Genomic DNA, 20,583 nt, shown 5'->3' on the forward strand with positions numbered 1-20,583 from the left:
TCAGCCCAACAAGTCCACACCGACCCTCCAAAGAGCAACCCACCCAGTAGCATTCCCCTACACTTACCCCTGACTAATGCCTGTAACACTATGGGCAATTTAGCATGGCCAATTCACTAACCTGCACATCTTTGGACTGTGGGAGGAAGCCCACACAGACACTGGAGGAATGTGCAAACTCCACACACACAGTTGCCCGAGGTGGGAACTGAACCCGAGGCAGCAGTGCTAACTACTGAGTCACCAGGCCGCCCGGTAAAATTGATTTTTATTATTGTCACATTTTTTATTCATTCATGGGATGAGAGCAGCGCTGGCTGGGCTGACCATCCCTAATTGCCCAGAGGACAGTAAAGATTCAAACACATTGCTATGGGTCTGAAGTCACTTGTAGGCCAGACCGGGTAGGAATAGCCATTTCCTTCCTGAAAAAATATTAGCGAACCAGATGGGTTTTTCCAGCAATCAACAAGGGATTCTCGATCATCATTAGACTTCTAATTCCAGATTTTAGAGTTCAAATTACACCATTTCCCATGGTGGGATTCGAATCTGGTCCCAAAAACATTACTTGGGTCTCTGAATTAACAGTCGAGCAATAATACTACTGTGCCATTGTTGTCACTTGAATTTGATCAATTGGGTCAATGGCCTGAGGAGTGGCAGGTGGAGTTTATTTTGGATAAATGAGAGAATTTTGCATTTTGATAACACAAACCAGGGCAGGACTTATACAATTAATGGTAGTGCTCTGGGTAGTGTTGTAGAACAGAGTCCTACGGGTTCAGGTATGTAATTCTTTGGAATTTGCATCATAGGTAGATAGTGTTTTAAGAAGCATGTTTGCCTCCATTGCTCAAACCTTTTAAGTATCGGTGTTGGAATGTCATGATGAGGTTGTACAGGGTGTTGGTGGGCCCTCTTCCAGAGTACCATGTCTACTTCTGGTCTCCCAGGAAGGAGAGGGTTCAGAAAAGATTTATCAGGATGTTGGCAGGACTGCAGGGTTTGAGTTATAAAAGTAGTCTGGGACTTTTTCACTGGTATATAGGAAGTTGAGGTTTAGGTTGGAGAGGTTCAAAACTAGAGGACATGTCTTTAAAGCTTTCTCCACTCACTTTAAAAATCTGTTTTTACACAGTGGTTCATGTGTGGAATGAATTGCCAGAGGAAGTGATGGATGTCGCTGCAGGTGCAACATTTTAAAAGTACATCAGTAGGAAAGATTTGATGGGGTATGGGCTATACACAGGCATGTAGGATTAGTTTGGCTTGGGAACATGGCCAGCATTGACCAGTTGGGCCAAAAGGTCTGTCTCTAGGCTGTATGACTGAGTCTCTCATCTGGATTAATGGTGCTGGAAGAGCACAGCAGTTCAGGCAGCATCCAAAATGCAGCGAAATCGACGTTTCGGGCAAAAGCCCTTCATCAGGAATAAAGGCAGTGAGCCTGAAGCGTGCTTCCCACCCTACCTCTTGCAAAAATGCCATCCCATATTCCCAATTCCTCTGCCTCCGCCGTATCTACTCCCAGGAGGACCAGTTCCACCACAGAACACACCAGATGGCCTCCTTTAGAGACCACAATTTCCCTTCCCACGTGGTTAAAGATGCCCTCCAACGCTTCTCGTCCACATCCCACACCTCCGCCCTCAGACCCCATCCCTCCAACCGTAACAAGGACAACGCCCCTGGTGCTCACCTTCCATCCTACAAACCTTCGCATAAACCAAATCATCTGCCAGCATTTCCGCCACCTCCAAAAAGACCCCACCACCAGGGAGATATTTCCCTCCCCACCCCTTTCCGCCTTCCGCAAAGACTGTTCCCTCCGTGACTACCTGGTCAGGTCCACGCCCCCCCCTCTACAACCCACCCTCCCATCCTGGCACTTTCCCCTGCCACCGCAGGAACTGTAAAACCTGTGCCCACACCTCCTCCCTCACCTCTATCCAAGGTCCTAAAAGAGCCTTCTACATCCATCAAAGTTTTACTTGCACATCCACTGATATCACTTATTGTATCCATTGCTCCCGATGCAGTTCTCTCCACATTGCGGAGACTAGGCGCCTCCTAGCAGAGTGCTTTAGGGAACTTCTCTGGGACACCCGCACCAATCAACAACACCGCCCCGTGGCCCAACGTTTCAACTCCCTTTCCCACTCAGCCGAGGACATGAAGGTCCTGGGCCTCCTTCACCGCCACTCCCTCACCACCAGACGCCTGGAGGAAGAACGCCTCCTCTTCCGCCTCAGAACACTTCAACCCCAGGGCATCAGTGTGGACTTCAACAGTTTCCTCATTTCCCCTTTCCCCCACCTCACTGCAGTTCCAAACTTCCAGCTCAGCACTGTCCCCATGACTTGTCCCACCTGCCTATCTCCTTTTTCACCTATCCACTCCACCCTCTCTTCCCTGACCTATCACCTTAATCCCCTCCCCCACTCACCCATTGTACTCTATGCTACATTCTTCCCACCCCCACCCTCCTCTAGCTTATCTCTCCACGCTTCAGGCTCACTGCCTTTATTCCTGATGAAGGGCTTTTCGATGCTGCCTGAACTGCTGTGCTCTTCCAGCACTACTGATCCAGAATCTGGTTTCCAGCATCTGTAGTCATTGTTTTTATCTGAGTCTCTCATCTGTGGAGAGGCATTATTTTATAAAGTGCCATGTTGCTTCCATCTCTCCACAAATGCATAAGGGTTTTGTACTGAAGAGACTGGCACTGGAGGTTGGTCACACATTATCCCTGACCTGTTCTGACTCCCCGTCATACACTGAAGCCCCAGAAGAAGCAAATAACACTCGCAGCAGACTCCATTCCAAATTGAATAACCCTATGACTTCCAAAGCCAATTAGTTATTTAAAATTGCAATCGTCAATGTTTTACTGCACAAGTGTGGCAATTGGTTTCTGCACAGCACCATCCCTCCCCATGACAGTGTGGTAATAACCAGCTTTCCATGGTTTTAGTTGAGTTGTTTTAGTAACTCGCCCACCTGGCTCAGTCCGAATCAGAAAGGTGCAGGTCCCATCCTGTGACGGAGACGTGATCCAGGCTGATGGAGCTGGTGACTTATTGGGAAGCATTGCATTGACCAAAGCGCAGATAAAGTACTAATCTTACCTCTCACCTGGGATTTTCATATGGTGCTTTAGAACAAGGACAGGAACAGGTCCTTTGGCCCACAGTGTTGTGCTGAAAATGTTGCAAAGTTAAACTAAGCCCTTTTTCCTGCCCATGGTCCATATCCCTCCATTCCTTGCTTATTTGTGTTCTTATTAAAAAGGCTTAGCTTAAATGTCCCTATCGCATCTGCCCGTCACCACCACAGGCACTACCACTCTCTGGTTTAAAAAAAAATTGCCCCTGACATTTCATTTGAACTTTCCCCTCTTAACTTAAATACACATCCCTAGTTTCTCAACTCTTGGGAAATACTATTCTGACTGTCAACCTATCTATGCCGCTCATTATTTTATAAGCTTCTATCAGGTCTCCTCTCAGCTTCTGTCACTCCAGAGAAGAAAACCCTGGACTTTCTAACCTCTCCTTATAGTTCATACCCTCTAATCCAGGCAGCATCCTGGTTAAACCTATTCTGCGCACCCTCCAAAGACTCCACATCCTTTCTGTCATGTGACGACCGGAATGGATTGCAATTCTGTAAGTGTGGCAGAACCAAAGTTATTCAAAGCTGCAATATCATGTCCTGACTCTTGTACTCAATGCTCCAAACAATACAGACAAGCATACCAAATGCCTACTTCACCACTCTATCGCCTTTTATGGCCACATTTATTCCACGTTGCGGAAACAGATTATCTGCTCGTTCTGATGAAGGATCACCGGACCCGAAACATTAACTTCGATTTTCTTTTCCCAGGTGTTGCCAGACTGCTAAACTAAACCAAAAACTTCTGTTTTTGTATCTGCTCATTATAACTTTGCTGTTTGTGGGGCCTAACAATATACAAACTGATCATTTGGTTTCCTATGGTACAATCATGACTATATTCAATAAATTAATATATAATTGTCTGTTTAAAAAAAGCCCTGGTACAGCCCAAGGTGATAAAAGGTGTTTTATTAATACAAGTCTTTATGGCTTATGTTTCATGGTTTAGATTCTTTTTGGAGCTTAGGAGCATTTAGTTACAGAATAAGCTTCTACCAGTGGTCTATCCAAGGCGGAGTAGCAACACTTGGTGTAACAGCACCCCGTAGACATCTGAAGATTAAATACTTGGTCTGCGCCAAATTAATTCACCCCTGTTCAGGATACCCCCATTAACCTTGTGCTCTGTCCTTGGGAATCGAAGATGGATCAGGTGTCTTGTATCTAATCGAAGGTTGCTATCTCTCTGCCTGATGCTTATCTATCCTGCTTCCATAGCTCGAAGCTTCATTATCATTTACACCTCAGCTGAATTTGCTTAGCTCGATCCCTGATAGTCATAATAACATCTTGTAGTCCAGGCACTGATTATTCTCCACACAGCTGTTAACAAGGGTTTTTGTGCATGCCAGAGTGGATCTTGAGGACAATAATTTATATTGAATGTGCACAATCTCAAATAGCTGCTGCATGTTTTTTGATGTGTTTGAAGGATTCCAGCTGGGGGTTACCATAAATCGTAACGCATACATCACACTGGCAACCCTATTTATCTGCCCTCAGAAATTGGTTTTTCCTTTTATGTAAACAATGAAGCTGGCAAATGACATTCTGCTCCCATTTGGGTACTTGAAAATATATGTCTGGTGTGACCAGTACAGTAGCCATTTATATTTTATTTCACTTGGAATAGACTGTGTGTAGGGGGAATCTGTTTTCAGCCATAGCATGCTATGCCCACATTAATGGTCAGTATCAATTCCTTATCCTGATAAAGGGATGTTTTATTTAATGATCCTTTAAAACTAGTGCGGCACGGTGGTTGGCCACAGGGTGGTGGGATTGTACTCCTTCCTGGGGCCAACAGATGGAACTCCTCGTGGCCCTGTCCAGTGGCAGCTCTGTGACCTCAGTCTGTCTCGTATATGCAGACACTTCTCCATAAACTCCCAGATTCCTCTCTGTAAACTTCTAGACTGTTTGGTACTCTGAAAGTTCTCTGTTCCCCACTCCAGCTCTAGTGCCTCCAGGAACCTCAGTTCCCAGCCTCCAAATAAAGACGCTGACACACCTGACGACTTCTGTGATGCCTTTCTTCAGTGCGCCTCCAGTTACAGACTGTTCCTTTCTCCGATTTGCTGTTAATAGGCTCAGCAGCAAGTTCAGGAGCAAAGCAGCTTGTGACTCCTCACTGCTTCTTCCATTCGACGTACAAGGGCAGTGTTTCTTTGGCGTGTGAATTTCCCAAGCAGTTTGGTGCTTGCAGGAGCCAATTCCCTGTAATTGGCTGGATTTAAATTCCACTTTGAGTCTGTTGTGGTGCTATTTAAAGAATCAATTGAAATATTATCCTTGTGTTGTAATGTTCTATATTGCTTTGTCAGAAAATGGGTTCGTGGCTTGGTTGATGCCCCCCTGAGAGCTCTCAACTACCTGCCCTTCAAAACTGAAGTACCCCTCTAGCAGAAAGCACACTTGTTGCGAGAATGACTTTGAAAGAGTTCATACTTTTTCAAAGAATTATGCCAAGTAAACAGTCCTGGCAGTGCCATTTCCACCAACCTCTGACACGATTTAATGGTTCCCAGTGCTTGAGTCAAAATCTCTGACAACTCACTGGACCCCAAAGGCACAAGTTGTTGTAGTGCAAAAACATACTCCAAAGTATGGAACAGAGAGACCCAAGGTTTCAGGTACATAATTCTTTGAAGTTTGCATCATGTGTAGACAGGGTGGTTAAGGTGAGGACTGTAAATGCTGGAAACCAGAGTTTAGATCAGAGTGGTGCTGGAAAAGAATACAATTGGTGAATGAAGGGGGGATGGAGGCGATAGGTCAGAGAGGAGGGTGGAGGAAGGTAGCAAAGAATACAATAGGTGAAGGGGGTGGGGATGGACGTGATAGATCAGAAGGGAGGGGGGAGCGGATAGGTGGGAAGAAGATTGGCATGTAGGACAGGTCATGAATATAGTTCCAACCTTCCAGCTCAGCACTGAGGTAAAGTGGGGGAGGGGAAATGAGGAAACTGGTGAAGTCCACATTGATGCCCTGGGGTTGAAGTGTTCCGAGGTGGAAGATGAGGCGTTCACTGCCTCACAGCGCCACAGTTGAAGAGGTTGAAGACATGACTGCCAAGCTGGTTCAGTATGCTACGTGCTTGATGTGGGAGGTCAACTACTCTGGTGTGTCTGGCTCATATAAGTGTGGAAAGTGTGTGCACGTTCAACTACTGACAGAGCATATTGCAGCACTGATGAAAGAACTCGAGGACTTTAGGCTCATCCGAGAGAACCCGATGGTATTACACCAATCGTAGCAGAAGAGTGCAGACGATGAGGAAGGCAGAGAGGAGACAGGTGCAAGAGACCCGGGGGAAGTACCTGTCAGGAACAAGTTGAATCTTTGGGAAAAGTAGAGATAGGTGACACTGCCAGTCCGTGAAGCGGCCAGGTCTGTTAATCTAAAGTTGGCGTGGAGACAGAGTGGAAGAGTTGGACATCGCACAGAGCCGTGGTAATAGGGGACTCCGTAGTGAGAGGAACTGACCGGGGTTTTTGTGGCAGCAGACGGGACTTGATGGTGTGTTGCCTTCCTGGTGCCAAGGTTAAAGACATGACAGACAGAGTGCAGGAAATCCTCAAGGACGAGGGTGAAGAGCCAGAGGTGGTGGTACATGTCGGCACAAATGATGTCGGGAAGAAAAGGAGGAACATACTACAGTGGGAGTTTGGAGAATTAGGAAGAAGGCTGAAAAGCAGGACGTCCAAGGTGGTTATCTCCGGTTTGCTTCCAGTTCCTCGGGCTGGTGAGGCCAGAAACAGGGAAAAAGTGGACTTGAACGTGTGGCTGGGGAACTGGTGCAGGAAGCAAGGATTTAAATTCTTGGATCACTGGGGTATGTTTTGTGGTAAGCATAAATTCTACAAGAGAGACGGTTTGCACCTGAATAGGTTAGGGACCAGCATTCTGGCAGGCAGGTTTGCTACTGCAACCCAGCTACGTTTAAACTAAGTTTTGGGGAGATGGGACAAACTGGATGTTTAAGAAGGAAATTGGAGGGAAAGTTAGAACAAGGGAAGTCCAGGAAGACAACTGTATCAATGAGGCAGAAAACTCAGAAAGGGATCATGCTGGAAGGGTGAGGGCAGTAACAAATTAAAAATATTATACATGAATGCACAAAGCATTAGAAATAAGATGGATGAGCTTGAGGCTCTTTTGGAAATTGGCAGATACGATATTGTGGGGATAACTGAGACGTGGCTTCAAGTGGACAGGGCCTGGGAAATGAATATTCAAGGCTACACGTGCTATCGTAAGGACAGACGGACGAGCAGAGGGGGTGGGGTGGCCATGTTGGTAAGGGATAATATTCAGTCCCTTGCGCGGGGGACCTGGAATCAGGGGATGTAGAGTCAGTGTGGAAAGAACTGAGAAATACTAAGGGTAAAAAGACCCTCTTAGGAGTTATCTACAGGCCCCCAAACAGTAGTCTGGATGTCAGATGTAAGTTAAATCAGGAGCTAAAATTGGCCGGTCACAAAGATGTTACTACAGATGTTATGGGGGATTTCAACATGCAGGTAGACTGGGAGAATCAGGCTGGTATTGGACCTTAAGAAAGAGACTTTGTGGAGTGCCTCAAAGATGGCTTCTTAGAACAGCTGGTGCTGGAGCCGACCAGGGAGAAGGCAATTCTGGATCTGGTATTGTGCAACGAACCAGAATTGGTCAGGGACCTCGAAGTGAAGGAGCCATTGGGAAGTAGTGACCATAATACAATAAGCTTCAATCTGCAATTTGAGAGGGAGAGGGTACAATCGGAAGTGACAATATTTCTGTTGAATAAAGGGAACTATGGAGTTATGAGAGAGGAGCTGGCCAAAGTTCAATGGTGCAATTCCTTAGCAAGGATGACAGTGGAGGAACAATGGCAGATATTTCTGTGTATAATGCAGAAGTTGCAGGATCAATTCGTTCCAAAAAGGAAGAAAGATCCTAGGAGGAGGCATGGGTGGTCGTGGCTGACGAGGGAAGTTAAGAAACATATGAAGTTGAAAGAGAAAAAGTATAACATAGCAAAGATAAGTGGGAAAACGGAGGACTGGGAAGCTTTTAAAGAACAACAGAGGATTACCAAGAAGGAAATATGCAGAGAAAATATGAGGTACGAAGGTAAACTGGCCAATAATATAAAGGAGCTGAAAATGTGTTGCTGGAAAAGCGCAGCAGGTCAGGCAGCATCCAAGGAACAGGAGATTCGACGTTTCGGGCATAAGCCCTTCTTCAGGAATGAGGAAAGTGTGTCCAGCAGACTAAGATAAAAGGTAGGGAGGAGGGACTTGGGGGAGGGGCGTTGGAGATGCGATAGGTGGAAGGAGGTCAAGGTGAGGGTGATAGGCCGGAGTGGGGTGGGGGCGGAGAGGTCAGGAAGAAGATTGCAGGTTAGGAATGCGGTGCTGAGTTCGAGGGATTTGACTGAGACAAGGTGGGGGGAGGGGAAATGAAGAAACTGGAGAAATCTGAGTTCATCCCTTGTGGTTGGAGGGTTCCTAGGCGGAAGATGAGGTGCTCTTCCTCCAACCGTCGTGTTGTTATAGTCTGGCGATGGAGGAGTCCAAGGACCTGCACGTCCTTGGTGGAGTGGGAGGGGGAGTTGAAGTGTTGAGCCACGGGTTGGTTGGTCCGGGTGTCCCAGAGGTGTTCTCTGAAACGTTCCGCAAGTAGGCAGCCTGTCTCCCCAATATAGAGGAGGCCACTCTGGAACGTTCCGCAAGTAGGCGGCCTGTCTCCCCAATCCTCTAGTAAAGGATAGTAAAAGTTTTTTTAGGTATGTGAAAGGCAAAAAAATGGTTAAGACTAAAATTGGGCCCTTGAAGACAGAAACAGGGAACAAAGAAATGGCAGAAGAATTGAATTGGTACTTCAGCTCTGTGTTCACTGGGAAGACACAAGCAATCTCCCTGAGGTAACAGTGCTGAAGGATCTGAACTTAAGGGAATTTATATTTGCCTGGAATTGGTGTTGGAGAGACTGTTAGGTCTAAAGGTTGATAAGTCCCCGGGGCCTGACGGTCTACATCCCACGGTACTGAAGAAGGTGGCTCAAGAAATCATGGATGCGTTGGTGATTATTTTCCAGAGATCAATAGGTTCGGGATCAGTTCCTGCGGATTGGAGGGTGGCTAATGTTGTACCACTTTTAAGAAAGGTGGGAGAGAGAAAACAGATAATTATAGACCAGTTAGTCTGACCTCAGTGGTGGGAAAGATGCTGGAGTCTATTATAAAGGATGAAATTATGACACATCTGGATAGTAGTAACAGGATAGGTCAGAGTCAGCATGGATTTATGAAGGGGAAATTATGCTCGACTAATCTTCTGAAATTTTTTGAGGATGTAACTCTGAAGATGGAAAGGAAGATCCAGTAGATGTAGTGTAACTGGACTTTCAGAAAGCTTTTGATAAAGTCCCACATAGGAGGTTAGTGAGCAAAATTAGGGTGAATGGTATTGGGGGCAAAGTACTAACTTGGATTGAAAGTTGGTTGGCTGATAGGAAACAAAGAGTAGTGATAAATGGTACTGCAGGGATCAGTACTGGGCCCGCAGCTTTTTACAATATATGTTAATGATATAGAAAATGATATTAACAATAACATTAGCAAATTTGCTGATGATACTAAGCTGGGTGGCAGGGTGAAATGTGATGAGGATGTTAGGAGATTACAGAGCGACCTGGACAAGTTAGGTGAGTGGGCAGATGCATGGCAGATGCAGTTTAATGTGGATAAATGTATAATTATCCACTTTGGTGGCAAGAACAGAAAGGCAGATTACTACCTAAATGGAATCAATTTAGGTAAAGGGGCAGTACAGAGAGATCTGGGTGTTCTTGTGCACCAGTGGGTGGCACGGTGGCACAGTGGTTAGCACTACTGCCTCACAGCGCCTGAGACCCGGGTTCAATTCCCGACTCAGGCGACTGACTGTGTGGAATTTGCACACTCTCCCCGTGTCTGCGTGGGTTTCCTCCGGGTGCTCCGGTTTCCTCCCACAGTCCAAAGATGTGCGGGTCAGGTGAGTTGGCCATGCTAAATTGCCCGTAGTGTTAGGTAAGGGGTAAATGTAGGGGTATGGGTGGGTTGCGCTTCGGCGGGTCAGTGTGGACTTGTTGGGCCGAAACAGTGGAAACAGGCCTAATCTAATCTAATCTAATCTAATCTAATCTAATCTAATCTAATCTAATCCAGTCAATGAAAGTAAGCATGGTAGTGAAGAAGGCTAATAGCATGCTGGCCTTCATAACAAGAGGGATTGAGTATAGAAGCAGAGGTACTTCTGCAGCTGTACAGGGCCCTGGTGAGACCACACCTGGAGTATCGTGTGCAGTTCTGGTCTCCAAATTTGAGGAAAGACATTCTGGCTATTGAGGTAGTGCAGCATAGGTTCACGAGGTCAATTCCTGGAATGGCGGGATTACCTTACACTGAAAGACTGGAGCGACTGGGCTTGTATACCCTTGAGTTTAGAAGACTGAGAGGGGATCTGATTGAGACATATAAGATTATTAAAGGATTGGACAATCTGGAGGCAGGAAACATGTTTTCGCTGATGGGTGAGTGCCAAACTAGAGGACACAGCTTAAAAATACCGGGTAGACCATTTAGGACAGAGATGAGGAGAAACTTCTTCAGCCATAGAGTGGTGGCTGCATGGAATGCTCTGCCCCAGAGGGCAGTGGAGGCCCAGTCTCTGGATTCATTTAAGAAAGAGTTGGATAGAGCTCTCGAGGATTGTGGAATCAAGCGTTATGGAGATAAGGCAGGAACAAGATATTGATTAAGGATGATCAGCCATGATCATATTGAAAAGGCTAGAAGGGCAGCATGGCCTACTCCTGCACCTATTGTCTATTGACCCGGATTCGATTCCAGCCTCTGGCGGCTGTGCAAACTCCACACAGACATTCTCCCTGTGTCTGCGTGGCTTTCCTCCGGTTCTCCAGTTTCTTCCCATAATGCGCAGCTTAGGTGGATCTGATAAATTGCCCATAGTGTTCAGGGGTGTGTAGGTTAAGTGTATTAGACAAGGGTAAATATAGGATAATAGGGTTGGGGAATGGGTCTGGATGGATTCCTCTTCGGAGGGACAATGTGGACTTGTTGGGCCAAAAGGTCTGTTTCCACACTGTAGGGCTTCTATGATTCCAGAGGAAGTGGTGGATGCAGGTACAGTTATAATGTTTAACTGACATTTAGATAAGTACATGAATGCTTGGAGGGATTTGGGTCAAATGCAGTCAGGTGGGAACATGATCAGCACAGACTGGTTGGAGTTGAAGGGTCTATTTCTGTGCTTATATGACTGTACACTGTCTAGGGATTTGCAAGGCTGCCTTTGGAATTAAAAGGTTGGGTTTAAGATTGGGATTAAATGGTGCTGAAGTGCCACAGCAGAAGAAGGAGGACTCCCCCAACAGTATTGTTCAAGGAGGACTCCCCCAACAGTATTGTTCGCTTCGTGACATCCGCGATTTGTTTTTAATAGCAGTTGCGTCTTTAAAGAATTCCATCTCAAGGTGTGGTGCTGCTGGCTGGGCAGCATTTATTGCTCATCCCTAATCATCCCTGATAGTGGTGGACTGCCTCCTTGAACCATTCAAACAAATATCTAATGAGCTGGGTATCAGCAGAAGATTGATACATGTTTCTGATTCCAACTGGCTGAAAATTCTGTCTCCCCAATATACCCAGCTGCCCAGTGAAATATGAACCCTGTTTCCAAAGATTCCTTGTCCCCTGGTTTCGTCCCATGACATTAACTGTGCACCACCATTTCCCACAAATATGCTGAGCATGCGGTACAGAGAGAGATAAGTCAAGCCACCGGATCTAGTGGTTTATCCTCCACGCATGCTGTCTCCAGACATGCCTTATCCATGTAAACCTGTAATTCTTCCTCTCTCCTTGTCTTGTCAGACTTCCCCGTGAGCACTCTATTTCTCCCTATGGTAGCAAGTTCCTTGCTGCCTCCGATTGCTGGGTATATTAAATTACTTACTTACATTGTGCAAACAGGCCCTTCGGCCCAACAAGTCCACACCGACCCTCCGAAGAGCAACCCACCCACACCCATTCCCCTACACATACCCGTTCGTCTAACACGATGGGCAATTTAGCATGGCCAGTTCACCTAACCTGCACATCTTTGGACTTTGGGAGGTAACCGGAGCACCCAGAGGAAACCCACACAGACACTGGAAGGATGTGCAAACTCCACACAGACAATTGCCTGAGGCAATTGAACCTGGGTCTCTGGCGCTGTGAGGCAGCAGTGCTAACCACTGCCACTGTGCCGCCCCCAAATTAAGTTCCTTTTGACTTCCCCATTGAAATTATTAATGATTGTCTTTACAATTGTGGCCTTTACTTCTGGTTTTCCTGACAAGTGAAATAATAGTGTCCTACCTTCAATCTTAAGCTGCTTCTCTCCATCATAAGGTCAGAAGTGGGCACATTCTCTGATTATTGTGCAATAATTTTCGGCACCATTTGCGATTCCTTAAATGCTGAAACAGTACGTGTGAAAATGCAACAAGACCTAGACTTGGGGCTGAACAAGTGGCAAGTAACATTAGCACCACATAAATGCCAGGCAATGACTCTCTCAATAAGAAACAATCTCACCATCAGACTTGACATTCAATGGCCTTGCCATCACCAAGTCCTCCACTAGCAACACCCTGGAAATTATCACTGACCAGAAACTGAACCAGAATAGCTGCATAAATACAATGGTTGCAAGAACCGATCAGATGAAAATTCAGTCTCCCCCAGTATATCCAGTGAATAACTCACCTCTTGACTTCCCCAAGTCTGTCCATCATACAAGGTGCATATCAGACGTGTGAAACAATACTCCCCATTTGCCTGGATGAGTGCAGCTGTAATAACACTCGAGAACTTGACACCATCCAGAACAAAGCAGCCCACTTGATTGTCAACACATCCACAAGCATGTACACCCCTTCTCCCCCCCCCCCCCCTCCATCGTCAATGCTCGGTAGCAGCAGAATGTGCCATCTACAAGATGGAGAAACTTAACAAGTTCCTTAAGCAGTATCTTCCAAGCACATGACCACTACTATCTAGAAGGACAAGTGGCAATACATACATGGGATTGCCACTACTTGCAAGTTCCCTCCAAGTCACTCAATATCCTGCCTTGGAAATATATTGCCGTTTCTCTTGTCAAGGAGTCAAAATCCTCCTCCTCAACAGCATTGTGAATTTGCCTACAGTTCATAGACTGCAGTGGTGCTAGAAAGCAGCTCACCACCACCTTCTCAAGGGCAATGAGGGATGAACAACAAATATTGGCCCAGCAGCAACGCCCATTTGCCACGATGAATAAAAAAGAATTACGTGTTGTTTACCTCATTGTTGTTTGTGTGTGCATATTTCAAAAAGTACTTCAGTGGCTCTGAAGCATTTTGGGAAATACTGAGGGTGTGAAAGGTAGATTATAATAGCTGTTTTCATTCATTCAGTCATATATACGTGTGTGCACATAATCTTGGTATAATCACATCGGAGGATGGTGAGATCACACCTGCAGTAGTGTGCAGTTTTGGTCTCGAGAACACATTCAGAAAATTCACTAAATTGGTTCCTGGAATTCAAGCTTGGCTTATGATGAGGGGTTAAATAGCCACATCCGATATCTTCTGGAGCTCAGCATGATCTCATTAAACTGTGCAAGATTCTGAAAAGCTTGTTGTGAGTTTGTTTCCCCCTGTGTGAGGAGCCTGGGACTTGGGACACAGCCTCAGGAAATGGGGCCAATTATTTAGGGCTGAAATTAGACAACATTTCCTCACTCGGAGAGTTATGAATCTTTGGAACTTTCTCACCCCAGAAACAAAATGGAACACCTTAATCTTTTTGCATACTGACTGTCTTTTGAAGCTTACACATTTGTAAACGCGAGAAATAATTTTTCTGATTTAGCATGGAAAAAGGCCCTTCGGCCCAACTTCCCCATACTGCCCAGTTCTCACAGTTTTAAACTAGTCCTATTTGCCTATGTTTGATCTATTTTCCTCTATACCTATCCCATCCATGTACCTATCTAAATGACAAAATTTTACTCTCCTCCACCACTATCTCTGGCAGCCCGTTCCAGACATTCACCACTCTTTGTGTGAAAAAATTGCTCCTCTGGACTTTTTTGTAGCTCTCCCCTCTCACCTTAGACCCATCCCCTCTAGTTTTAGACTCCCCAGCCATGGGGAAAAGCTGTTAGCTATCTACATTATCTATGCCGCTCATGATTTTATAGACCTCTACAAGGTCACCCCTCAGTCTCCTACACTCCAGTGAAAAAAATGTCCCAGCCTATCAAACCTCTCCTTAGAATTCAAACCTTCCAGTCCAGGTAGCATCTTAGTAAATCTTTTCTGCACTCTTTGTAGTTTAATAATTTCTATATTAGGGCGACTAGAACTGCAACCCGTAGTCCAAATACAACCTCACTAATGTCATGTACAGCTGCAATAAGACACCTCAACCCCTATACTCAGTGCTCTGACCGATGAAAGCTAACATACCAAAAACCTTCTTCACCACCTTGTATACCTGTGACTGTACTTTCAAGGAGCTATAAACCTGTACTCCTTGACGTCTGTTCTATAACACTCCCCAGGCCCTATCATTGACTGTGTGATTTATTTTGTGTGATTACTCTTCTGTTCAGTATATTCAAGGCAGGGTCAAAGTTTTTGATCTCCTAGGGATCTGAGGGAGAAGGCAAAGGAGGTGGGGAAAGTGGAGTTGAGGCGGAGGTTCAACCATATTTATTTGCAGAACAGACTAGAAGGAGCTACATAGCCTACTGCTCTTTATAGATAGCCTGAGCTGCTTTTAAAGAGCTAGATTTCCAAATATCATGCACATATTAACTGATCTATGATATATGTCTCTGCCCAGATCCTTCGCTGTCCAAAGACTGCAGTTCCACCAACGCAGACAATTGCTTGGACAGTATGCTGCTAGACCAGACTCCTGCAGTCAATCCAAACCTGAAACATGAAACAGTGGAGAATGTGGTAGATTTAAGCGCTGACCCCAGAGACTCGGGTAAGTTTAAAAACTCCATTCTGACAACGAATTAGCAGCTGTAGATGCTGGGATATTTGAAATAAAAGCAGAAAGTGCTGGAGAAATTCAGCAAAACTGGCAGTGTCCATAGGGAGAGAAGCACAGTTAATGTTTCGAGTCTGATATGACTCTTCTTTGGAATGTGTTTTTTCTGTGGTCAGTATTTCGTTTTCTGGATGTTGCAACTCTTGCCATCTTGAGGCTGGAAAACAAAGAATATGCTCACGATCTGAGATAATTTTAGAAAATATTGCAACATGGCTGCGATGTGTGAGGACAAATGGAAAGGATGTTCAAAGTGTGACCTGAACACTGTTTATTTAGGCCTTTTGTAAATAAACCAAGAGCTGAAATTCATTTCTAGAGAGTTAGAGTTGAAAAGCAGAGAGATTATATTGAACTTGCAACCTTGGTTAATCTACGTTTGGGGTATAACAAGGATATAGAAGCACAGAAGAGGAAGTATATAAGATTTACAAGGTTGGTGCCAGAACTGAGAAACAACACTTATACTTATTTGGAATACATGAACAAGCTGAAGCAGTTTTCTACAGAAAAGAAAAGTTGAAGTTGTTAAGGAGGGTTTTGTTGGGGAACACATAAGAGAAAATGCTACCATCTTGGGGTAATCCAAACTTGAGGGTTTAAGGTAATAACCCCAATTGTGAATTCCAGGAGAAAATCTTTCCCAGTTTGAGTGGCAATAATGTGAACCAAGATGACATTGTTAAGGCAAATGTTTTTAATGAGAAGCTAGATAAACACCTTAGAGAGCAAGGGGTATGGGATAAATTGATGCGGTTTGATAAAGAAGGGTGGCTGGAGGCTCATGTCAAATATCAATGGTTTGTGGATTGAAACTGCAGGTTTCACGTTGTAATAATTACCAGCATGGTGAGGTCATTGTCCAAAGAGAAAGAAAGGAAAGACTTTCATTTATATAGCACCTTTTCAAAGATGTTGACGACCACTTCACAGACAATCCTGTACTTTCGAGGTGCAGTCATTATTGTGTTGTAGGAAAAATGGCAGCAAATTTGTGCACAGCTAGATCCCACCAACAGCAATGTGATTTGACTTTATAATCTGTTTCTTTGGTGTTTATTAAAGGATAAATATTTGGCCATCATACCAGGTAGATCTCACCTGCTCCTCTTCAAAGTAGTGCCACAGGATCTTTTACCTCTACCTCATAAGGTAGACAGAACCTTCACTTATTTTCTCATCCAAAAGACAGCGCCTCCACATTGGGCCACTCCATCCATACTGGACTAGAATCAATCTAGATTTTTGTGCATGAGTCCTGATGTGGAATAGAACCTATGACCCTTTGACTTGGGATTTACTAAAAGAAACAAAGCTGCAAAACTAAAGCTGCCTTAGCCAAAGACTAACACAGGTTTATAAGTTCAACTTGCATTTCAGATGGAATGTGAGATTGATTGGCTCGTGAGAAAAAAATCCCACAATGTTATCTCCAGACTTCAACGCATTAAGCAAGGCTGATTTTTTTCCCCCACTGCATTCCATTCTTCCCTGGATTTTATAGCATTTCCTGAAATTAAACTTTGTCCATTGCAAGTCAGAAGCTGCACATTCTCCATTGCTGGACTCTTGGATTAACAGCTTAGTTTTAATTCTCTGTTCTTTGGAATTGATGCACCAAGGTATGAAATTACCTCTTGTATTGTTCTTAAAACATAGAGATCTACCTCTTTGCACCAATCTAAGGTCTTAAAGAGCGGCATGAAATTTTTTCTAGAAGTAGCATCATGCATTATGATTCACAAAGCATGTTGTTCCTACCACATTCTGATTTATTATAAATGATAACAGGAAGGATTGGAATGGAATTTTGAAGAATGAGGGAGGAATGGATAAAGAATAAGCAGGGAGGTTGTTTCCACTGGTGGGTGAAGCTTATTGTCATGTGTACTCCAGTACAGGAGTACAGTGAAAAGTTAGAGGTTGTGGGTTTAGATAGTGCCACCAAAGTTTCACTTAAGCCAGACTGGATAAAGACTGCAGATTTCTTTCCTTAAAAGATACTTAGTAAACCAGATGAATTTTTACCACAATTGACAGTGGTTTCATGGTCATTATTAATGAGCTTTCAATTCCAGATTTTTAAAATGAATTAAGTTTAATTTCCACCAGCTGCTGTGGTAAGATTGGATCCCATGTTCCCTAAAGCTTTAGTCTGGGCTTCTGGATTACTCATCATGTTACACAACACCACCATCCCCTGCGAAATCTTTTGGATAAGTCCTTGAAGTGAATCAAATGTGCCTGTGTAGGTGCACGTAAAAATTTCAAGTGATACTGCTCAAAGAAGAGAATTTTCCAAGATTCCTGCCAATATTGCTCTCTCATTCCTTTTGGCAAAGGTTCAGATCCACTGGCCTGCCATTTCATTGATCTTTGTGGAACCTTGTCAGTTGCTGTGAGGAATCTGAAGCACTATAATGGAGGCAGTCCAGAGAAGGTTCACTAAGTTGATGCCAGGTACATGGAAAGGTTAACATAGAATTCCTACAATGTGCAAGCAGGTCCATCAAGTCTGCACCAACTCTCTGAAAAGCATCCCACCCAGACGCACCACTCTTCCCCCCCCCCCCCCCTTACCCTATCCCTGTAACCCTGCATAACCTATGGCTAATCCAACTAACTTGCACATCTTTGGACTGTGGGAGGAAACTGGAGCACATGGAAGAAACCTATGTAGAGACAAGGAGAATATGCAAACTCCACACAGACAATTGCCCGAGGCTGGAACTGAGTCTGGGTCCCTGGCGCTGTGAGGCAACAGTGCTAACCACTGAACTAAAGTGCTGCCCCAGGCCGAGTAGGTTGGGCCTGTATTCACTGGAATTTAAATGAATGAGAGGTGATCATACAGACATACACACAATATCTCACACACACACACACACACACACACACACACACACACCTTAGGGCACTTGCCTGGTCATTGTGGAAAGGGAAAGTCTAGAGCCAGAGGGTTTTATCTCCGAGTGAGGTGAGGAAGGTTTCTTTCAGAGCGTACTGACTCTCTGGAATTTTTTTTACTGCAAACAACTGTAGAAGCTGGGTCATTAAGTCAATATTCAAATTTGAGAAAGGCTGATCTTTAATCAGTAAGGGAATCATGGGTTTGGGGAAAGGTAGCAAAGTGGAGTTGAGGATCAGCAGGCCGGCAATTGAATGGGGAGCAGATTCAGTGGGCTGAATGGCCTACATCTGTTCATACATTTTATATATTTGAGAGCCCTCTACTTTGAACAAAGTTTGTTTGGGTTCCTATGAAGTGCTTTGGGCCAGTTTACTGTATTAAAGGTGCTACATGAATGTAGGTTGTGTGGTTGTTGCAAAATTAGCTTTTCGGCTAACCGGCCAAAGGGTGTTCCAGGATTCTAATATAATCTCGGAAAGTGGAATTTGATCCTTTATTTCCCTTAGAGATAAGCATTTAAAGGAACTTGATAATCACTACATTCATAAATGAATTTATTTGGTTGAAATATCTGAATTACTGCATTTAAGTGTAGATCTCAACAGATTTCAGGTGCAGGCAATCCCACTCGTTCTTTTCTTTTCCAAGAACCAATTTGTCCATCTTTTCTGAGATGAATAGCTAATGTTTAACAAGACCTTCGCTTTGGACAAAGGCAACCCAAGCTGATATGAGGATTGGCAATATGGATGCATAAATCTGATCTAGAATCAAAAGCGATTTCTCATTTTTAATTACAAATAAAATGGTAAATTCCACACTGTTTAATATGAGAATCCATATCTTGTCTTTGTATCATATCTTTTGGAAACAGCTGTATTACCTCTGGTTAGTGTTTCAGGCACATTGCTGGTGAGTTGCTTTTAGTACTGCGTGTTACTGTGTCCTGTGGGGAAAAGGAGGGGTAACAGGAAGTGAGTGAAATACCCATTTGTGCCACCACCATCTCATCACCCGAATGGAGAGTCAGGTGACTAGCTTACGGCTTTCTGGCAGGAGGGCAGCCAATTTTAACACAACAACATCCATACACCTTCACTGTTTCCAACATTAGTGGCAGTGTGTACTATTTACAGAATGCACTGCAGAAATCCACCAAGGTTCCTTTGACAGTACCTTTCAAACTTACAGACATTAGCATCTAGAAGGACAAGGATAGCAGATCCATGGGAATGCTATTTCTCTCAGTTCCCTCTAAGCCACTCACCATCCTGATTTGGAAGTATATTGCCGTTCTTTTAGTGTCGCTGGGTCAAACTCCTAGACCTCCCTCCCTAATTGCATTATTGGTGTGCCTAAGACAAGTGGAGTTTAGCATTTTGAGAAGGCAGATCACCACCACCTTTTCAATAATAATAATTTTAAAAATGCAGTAAATATTGGTGCCCCCAGTATTCTCTCAAACTTTAAATTTGATGTTGATCTCGCTCTTTGTACACCTTCTCAGCAGCCATATTCATTATATTCCTTGCTCTGTTACCCTTTGCGATGATCTGTGGTATGATCTATCTGCACTGTATGCAAAACAAAACTTTTCATTGTACCTGGACATATGACAGTAATAAATCAAGTTAAATCAAATCAAATCGAAGTCTACATCTCTTGAATGAAAGAAACATTAACCAGAGCATTGGTGAGACAACATCTTGTACACTTGTGTGCAGTTTTGGTCTCCTTATTTAACAAAAGATGTAAATGCATAAGAGATGGTTCAGGGAAGGTTTACTGAATTAATGCCTGGAACGAACAGGTCAATTTATGAGGAATGTTTGGACAGGCTGGCTTTGTTTTCATCAGAGTTCATAAGAAGGGGTGATTTGGTTGGGGTTTATAAGGGCCTGAATGGCATTGATAAGGTAGATGAGGATGTAAGTGAGCCGGAACTAAGAGATATTGTTTTAAAATTAAGGATTGCCCTTTTAGGAAAGAGATGTGGGAATCTTTGTTCCTTTCAGTGCAATACAACTTTGGACTTCTCTGCCTTAGCAGGCAGTGGAAATAGGATCATTGCATATTTTGAAGGCAGAGGTGAGAGATTCTTGTAAAGCAGCAGAATCAAAGATTCCCCAGACTGGAATTTGGAGCACAAGCAGGTCAGTCACCAACTTATTGAGTGGTGGAGCAGGAATGAAGAGCCCAATGGACTACTTTTTCTCATAATTCATAAATTTGTATTTTAGTTACCTTTGCTCAGTAATCCACGCTGTCACTATGTGACATTTCCCTGTTGCTGGATTTAAAGCATCTATTGGTACAGCTGTGTGAATGATGAACGTCAGCCTTA

The 20,583-nt window shown here is 44.3% G+C and overlaps 1 protein-coding gene across 1 annotated transcript in view; it reads left to right on the forward strand.

The window, feature by feature from the left end:
• Positions 1-20,583, forward strand: part of samd1b (sterile alpha motif domain containing 1b) — a 66,836-nt gene that overhangs the window by 29,115 nt on the left and 17,138 nt on the right. Inside the window, exon 5 of the mRNA XM_060855150.1 lies at positions 15,113-15,262. Coding sequence (XP_060711133.1) covers positions 15,113-15,262 — 150 coding nt within the window. The remainder of the gene's footprint in view (positions 1-15,112; positions 15,263-20,583) is intronic.

This window comes from Hemiscyllium ocellatum, chromosome 45 (genome assembly GCF_020745735.1).
Source record: "Hemiscyllium ocellatum isolate sHemOce1 chromosome 45, sHemOce1.pat.X.cur, whole genome shotgun sequence".
Taxonomy (NCBI): Eukaryota; Metazoa; Chordata; class Chondrichthyes; order Orectolobiformes; family Hemiscylliidae; genus Hemiscyllium; species Hemiscyllium ocellatum.